Source organism: Castanea sativa, chromosome 6 (genome assembly GCF_040712315.1).
Source record: "Castanea sativa cultivar Marrone di Chiusa Pesio chromosome 6, ASM4071231v1".
Classification (NCBI taxonomy): Eukaryota; Viridiplantae; Streptophyta; class Magnoliopsida; order Fagales; family Fagaceae; genus Castanea; species Castanea sativa.
This window is the reverse complement of record NC_134018.1, coordinates 8,025,319-8,032,482: the sequence shown is the minus strand read 5'-3', so window position 1 is coordinate 8,032,482 and position 7,164 is coordinate 8,025,319. Positions and strand designations below refer to the sequence as shown.

The following is a 7,164-nucleotide window of genomic DNA, read 5'->3' as shown; positions in this document are numbered from 1 at the left end:
TTAAATTACGACTAATTTTGTAACTAAATTTTATCAAAAAGAAATTGTGCATAGAATTATTTATACTTAAAAAATATCTAAACGAACTAAAGGGGATGCTGATCCAATCCAAACTCTTTGTTTTTGCTTGACTGTGAGTCTTCTTTCCTAACTACTACTCAGCACCGGTCAAAGTTGTCAAAACCAGCAAGCAGCAAACTCTACAAAAAGTGACACACACTCATACATGTGAATCGTTTGGATAGAATTTATTGTTGAAAATTGAAAACTGAAAACTGAAAATACTATACAAAAATAATTTTTTAATGTGTAAAAATTACTGTTCATCCCAAAAAGTACTGTTTATTGGCCTAAAATCACTGTTCATGACCAGTGAACAGTGACATATGCGCGTGAAAAAAAAAAAAAACAAAAAAAAGGCTGAACGTGAACGTGCTGTGCTATCCAAACGCATTCACAGTGTCATATTCGTAAATAAGCCCTGAAACACAGGGCATCACAGAATCAAAGATTTTCCAGACAATCACATATACTCTAAAGTGGGCCCCACTTAGTCCGTCCTTTCTCCTCTGCACACACACACTCTCTCTTTCTTACTCTCTCTGTCCTTTGTTGGCTTCTAAAAAACCAAGTTCTATCACTCACTCTTTTACTCTGTCCCTCACAAACACTGAGGCCAAAGCCCCTTAGATCTGAAACCCACAAACCCCAATTAACTCTTAGCTCCAAAGAAACCATCTTTGGGACCTGGGTAAGCATTTTCTCAGCTCAAGCTCTCAACTTTTTCACTCTTTGCTCACAAAATGTAGCTCTTTAATGTGCCACTCTGTGAAATCTTATTTTAATTGCTGTTTTGATTTCTGGGTTGTGTTTATCTTGATCCAGAACAGAGAAAGAGAGATCTGGGTGTTTTGGAAAAGCTCTTGTTGTTCTTGATTGTGTGAATGTCGGATTTGTGATTAATTGATAAAGTTTTCTTTTTTGTCTTTTGGGTTTTGGGGTGTAAATGCTTGGATTTGAAGTGAATTTTAGTGATTGTGTTGGTGGGTTTGTAATTAGTTGTAACTTTGCTTGAGCTTGAGATCTTCTTCTGCTTGAAAGTTTGTTTCTTGGTTGATGGAGCCTGTGATTTTGGATTTGGTGTAATTTAACTTGGTTAACTATGTAGGTTTTGAGTGGATGACGAAAAGAAAATGTGGGAATGTGAAAGAAATTGTCCTTTGTGGGTAAATATGTGAGCAAGGAATACTTGATCTTTTCATTCTTGAGGTCAATGCAAGATGAAACATCAATTTATGAACACCTTAAAGGTTTAAACTATCAGCTGAAATGGGGTTGTTGTTTTGTTGGGTCCAGAATGATGTAATGTTTTATGTGGTTTTTATGATCTGTGCTGGGAGCTTTACTTTTGTGCTGAACTTCATCGCCGAGGGCTGAAGAAATGGCGTTTTTATTTATTTATTTATAATCTCAGAATTAGACAACTAAGTGCGTTTCTTTAATGAAAGTTCTTAATCACCAATTTGAAGCCACCATTGATCTCTTTATTAGGGTTGAGTAATTTATCTTTTTATTTATTTTTAATGCCCAATTCACTGCATTGGATCAGTTGAAGATCAATATCTGATGTGGGTTGAGTACAGTTTCTCCTGTCTTATTGGCTCCCTCATTCTATTTCTTTGTAATTAAGCTTACTCTTGAGCATTCCTACTGACTAGTTTTCTGTCTTTATGACTGATGCAGACAGGTGTGTATGTTGTCCACTTAAGTGGTCTTTCTTGCTCGTCAATAAGGTATGCAGATTTGGTTTTATTTTGCTTATGTACTTTCTTGATCCTGTGTAAAAAATTATGAAATGGCTTTATGTTCCTTAACTCTTTTTAATGCAGGTTAGGTTGTAGTGTTGACGTGAATGGCGGTGACAGATGCACAAAATCCCCTTCTTGGAGAAACCACATGTGGTTCTTTGCTGCAGAAACTGCAGGTACATTTGTTTGCCTCATCTTGATCGTTGGCCTGTGTTTACTGCTTATGTATGTGGTCTATGAAAATTGGCTTACAAATCAGTCTGTCATTTGCCGCAGGAAATATGGGACGAGGTTGGGGAAAGTGATGAGGAACGAGACAAGATGCTTCTTCAGTTAGAGCAGGATTGCTTGGACGTATACAAGAGGAAAGTTGAACAGGCTGCAAAGTCTAGAGCACAGCTTCTTCAGGCCTTGTCAGATGCTAAACTTGAACTTTCCAGTCTTCTTTCAGCCCTTGGAGAGAAAAGTTTCGCTGGAATTGTGAGTAATTATAAAACTCTTGCTTAGATTGGCTAGATTATTTTAGGAAGTGAAAGTAATTTATATGGTGATCCATATCAATGCTACAATTTAGCATATGTTGACAGATGGTGCTAGTTTTCTAATGGATTTCTTTGGTTTAATTATACTTACAAAAAAATAATAATAATTGCAGCCCGATAAGACTTCAGGAACTATCAAGGAACAGCTTGCAGCAATAGCACCGGCACTTGAACAGTTGTGGAAACAAAAAGAGGAGAGAATTAAGGAGTTTTCTGATGTACAGTCACAGATTCAAAAGATATGTGGAGAAATTGCTGGGACCTTGAACCTTAGCGATCAGGCAGGAACTCCTGCTGTTGACGAAGCTGACCTATCCCTGAAAAGGTTAGATGAATATCATGGCCAACTTCAAGAACTTCAAAAGGAAAAGGTAAACTTTTATATCAATGAATAATGCATAACTTGATGACTGTTTTGACAACTGCATTTGCTTCTAACTGCATTGAGTTCATGATTGTTAATCGGATATTTTATTTGGCAGAGTGAGAGGTTGCACAAGGTTCTTGAATTTGTGAGCACTGTCCATGATCTTTGTGCTGTCCTTGGAATGGACTTCTTCAGTACTGTTACCGAGGTTCATCCAAGCTTAAATGACTCTACAAGTGTCCAATCCAAAAGCATTAGCAATGACACACTATCTAGGCTGGCTAAGACAGTCTTAGCACTGAAAGAAGATAAGAAGCAGAGGCTCCATAAGGTAACTTGTTTAGAGTCTCTCTCTCTCTCTCTCTCTTGGTTCTCTATATCTTTTCACTTTGGTTTTCATTATTGTTACTTGGTGATGCTGCGCATAGCCATATCTGCTACCAGATGTCACAAGTTCTTGAAAATTCAACTGATAGCAATACATATATTTTTTACGTAGATTTTTGAAACTTCGGAAAAATATTCCTTATATATAAAATTTGTACTCATTCAGCAAAAAAGTAGGCTTAAAATCTGTCATGATTACCCCTTTTCTGATTTTCTGGATTTTCCCTAGAAGTTCATTTATTCTTTTGGGTGATTCAGACCATTTTCACTTGATACTTTCAAGAAATTGTATTGTCACATAATACATCTAGCAGAATATGAGCATCTTGCTTCAGTGAGATGAATAAGACTTTTTAGTTTCATGTGATTGTTTTGTTATTGCTTGACATCCCATAGGGATGTAAACCACACATTCTCTCTCCCAGCAAGTAGTGATTGTCATTGTATAGCCATTTATAGAGAATTTTGTTTGATGTCAAAGGCGGGGGTGCTGGGTCTTTATGTTTATTCTGAATGAGTTGCCACATTTCAAGTTCTTTGGTACATTCCCTTCAATGTTTCAGCTTCCTATTTTCTATGCTCCTGGTTATTTTATGTATGCTTTGTTGCTTTAGATTTTGAATTGCTTGGTTTGCATATTCGAATAATTGATATAACTTGAGTATTTATTGCTACTCCACAGCTCCAAGAGTTGGCAACACAACTAATTGATCTGTGGAATCTGATGGATACCCCCGTGGAAGAAAGGAGTTTATTTGACCATGTTACCTGCAACATATCTGCTTCAGTAGATGAAGTGACTGTTCCAGGGGCCCTTGCTCTAGATTTGATCGAGCAGGTATTTAAAGTCTGCCAAGTACATGGAACTGTAAGATTAAATAAATGGTGGTGGGTCTGTTTACTCATTTTATTGTTATTTGTTATTAAGGCTGAGGTGGAAGTTGAAAGGCTTGATAAACTGAAAGCAAGCAGGATGAAGGAAATTGCTTTTAAGAAGCAAACAGAGCTCGAAGATATATTTGCCCATGCTCATATAGAAATAGATCCTGAGGCTGCTCGAAAAAAGATTATGGCACTTATTGACTCTGGTGATGTTGAACCTGCTGAATTACTGGCTGACATGGATAATCAGATAGCTAATGCGAAAGATGAGGCTCTCAGCAGAAAAGATATATTAGACAAGGTTGAGAAGTGGATGTCAGCTTGTGAAGAGGAGAGTTGGCTTGAAGACTACAATCGGGTATGTATAGTCTCTCTTCTGGATTTTCTATGGTTCAACCACTGGACAAACAAGCTCAATAATGTAGTCCTCCTTTCAACATAGCACCATGAGATTGAAATAATTTTGTTACACAATCACCCTTTTGGACTTCAAGGCCATGAAATTTGTCACTATGACTTTGCATGTTTACAACTAATTCATAATTTAGTTGTCTTACAATCCATTCCCAAATACTTACACCCATCTCTGCCTTTGCTTTCCATAGTATTTAGTTGTTGAGAACAGAGTCGAGATTAGTGAAAGGGAATGAGAAATTCATTTTGTTATTGAATGGCTATAAGAGTAAAAGGCTGAATTCATTTTGTCATTGAATGGTTACAAGGGCAAAAAGTTAAATAGTGTCAGTTATTGAGAAAGAATTGGCTATGACATCTTCGGTACCCATATCAGCAAAGTAAATTTAAATTCATTTTGCATAAAAAATGTGTTTAAAGTTCCTTCACCTGTTTAGATGAGATATCTTTACTCTAGATATTCAGATATTCTCTGGCACCCAATAGGCCCACTTGACTAATAGCCTGCTTTTTAACAATATATAAACATGCAGTCCTGAATAATTTAGGAAAAAAACACATCTGTTTATCACTGACTAGAGACCGGCAAAAATTGATCTTAATGGGAAATGGATCAAGAAGATTTTGGAATGAAGGTAGCAAATATTGTAGGAGTGAACTTCCTTGTGAGTGCTTTAAGTTTTGTTTATGTCATTGGTGAGTGTGGTGTTTCAAACTCTGACACTGCTTTGATGATACAGGATGAAAACAGGTACAATGCAAGCAGAGGTGCACACTTAAACCTCAAGCGTGCAGAAAAAGCCCGGATTTTGGTGAACAAAATTCCAGGTAAGTGCTGAACCAGAGTACTACCAAAGTCATAGAGGCTCAGTTGAACTTGCAGTTTTTGTGTTTTGCAGAAGCTGAAATGCATGTGATGTCAATGAGCTCTAATTCTCTCTCAAAAATGTGGGTGGGGATGAGGTTTGGGTTTAAAACCCATTGGGTGCATATGTAACTTACCAAAAAAAAAAAAAAACAAAAAACAAAAGGAGAGATGAAAAGAAAAGAAAAGAAATGCATTGATGGATAGAATCTGTATGTGCATCTCAATGTGCCATGGTCTTTTACTGAGTCAGCCTCACATATTAATTTATTTAACAATTGGTGCAGGTCATAAGACTTCCTTATGAGCTGGCTGATGATTTCATTCGTAATCCTTATTTTACCTTAAGTGGGATATCACAAGACTCACAGTCACAGGCTTGTAGATGAGATGAGTGGGGAGATAGGTTAGACACTAAAATTAGATCATGAAGAAAATTTACTGTCTAGATATCTTTAATCTTCTCACTATAAATTAATGTAGATCAGTTGGTGGGTCTGATGGAAATGAAATTATTATGCGGATTGACTTAAGATGTTAACTATGTTTTTATGTGGACTCAATATGTTGCAACTCCAAGACCTAGTTTCAACCACTAATAAATGGCATAAGATGTAACAATTTATTTCTCCATATGAGCTCTGCTTGAATGCTATGTACCTTGAATATTCAATTAATTAGTATTTGTGGATGTGCAGCGCTCGTTGAGTCATTGGTTACCAAAACTCGGGCATGGGAAGAAGAACGTGATATACCATTTACTTATGATGGTGTTCCTCTTCTTGCCATGCTAGAGGAATACGCCATGCTCAGGCATGAAAGAGAAGGAGAGAAACGGAAGATGAGGGTAAGTTTTGATTGATAGGAATGATTTAGTGGTGATTGACAATGAAATTGGTTCAAGCATGCACCCTGAATTGAACAGCATAATGACTAGCGCAAGCTTTTAGCTAGAGCTGCTTTTCATTTATGATGTCTCTCGTATACTGAATGGGATCATAACCTTTGTGCTTTATAGGATCAGAAGAAGTTCCATGAGCAGCAAAACACAGAACAAGAAGCTATATTTGGTTCAAGGCCCAGCCCTGCTCGACCTGCCGGCACAAAGAAGGTAGTGGGTCCTCGTGCAAATGGTGGTGGTGGTGCCAATGGAACCCCCAGCAGACGGCTATCTCTTAATGCTCATCAAAATGGGTCCAGGTCAATAACAAAAGATGGAAAGCGGGATAATACTAGACCAGTTGCCCCTGTGAACTACGTTGCCATATCAAAAGAAGATGCCGCCTCCCACGTTTCTGGTTCTGACCCAGTTCCGGTTTCTCCATGATGATAATAAGAGAGAGAGAGAGAGAGAGAGAGAGAGAGAGAGAGAGAGATCTGTAGTTTACTGATTACAACTTTGTTGTGTTACTGTTGTTACTACTTACTTACTAGTTTGTGCTGTAGGAATATGATCTATGAATCAATGAGTAAAATTGGAGATAAAACAAAACTGCTTGTAGCTTTGTATGTGATATTGACATTTGGAAGCTTTTTCAATCATGTGACTCTAGTCTGTTCAAGTTTTGGTCAATTGTAGCAATCATGGTGGATGTCCAAGTACATTTGGCTCGGGGATAAAAGCTGCCAATGCTTCTTGTGCTGTGGATTTTCTGCTGCTCCTGCTTTCTTGATAAACTTTACCGGAATTTGAATGCATACCATACAAGCATTAGGAACCAAGGAATCTATTACCTGCGTAAAAGAACTAAAGCAAAGTGTGTTATATTTCAGCTTCACCGCATCGGCACAGGAAAGCGTTCTTCCACTGAGAATAGGTGTTTTGTAAACACTTACCGGCAATATTTTCACTTCAAAATATGCGTATTTAGAAGTTTAAGCCCACTGATTAACAGAGTT

At 37.4% G+C, this 7,164-nt stretch overlaps 1 protein-coding gene across 5 annotated transcripts; it reads left to right on the top strand.

Annotated features, from left to right (window-relative positions):
* Positions 1-557: 557 nt before the first annotated feature.
* Positions 558-6,807, top strand: LOC142637882 (65-kDa microtubule-associated protein 1-like). 5 transcript variants are annotated; one of them, XM_075811842.1, is made up of 11 exons: positions 558-751; positions 1,744-1,793; positions 1,890-1,984; positions 2,085-2,288; positions 2,464-2,721; positions 2,833-3,048; positions 3,787-3,942; positions 4,033-4,344; positions 5,141-5,228; positions 5,964-6,112; positions 6,284-6,807. In XM_075811842.1, the coding sequence occupies exons 3-11, from the start codon at positions 1,913-1,915 to the stop codon at positions 6,590-6,592; spliced, it is 1,764 nt and encodes a 587-aa protein (XP_075667957.1). In that variant the 5' UTR covers positions 558-751; positions 1,744-1,793; positions 1,890-1,912; the 3' UTR covers positions 6,593-6,807. The 5 variants fall into 5 exon arrangements, with proteins under 5 accessions (XP_075667957.1, XP_075667954.1, XP_075667955.1 ...); XM_075811840.1 differs by adding an exon at positions 1,169-1,234 and having other exon boundaries at positions 578-751; positions 3,787-4,344; XM_075811843.1 differs by having other exon boundaries at positions 612-751; positions 1,895-1,984.
* The last annotated feature ends 357 nt before the right edge of the window (positions 6,808-7,164 follow it).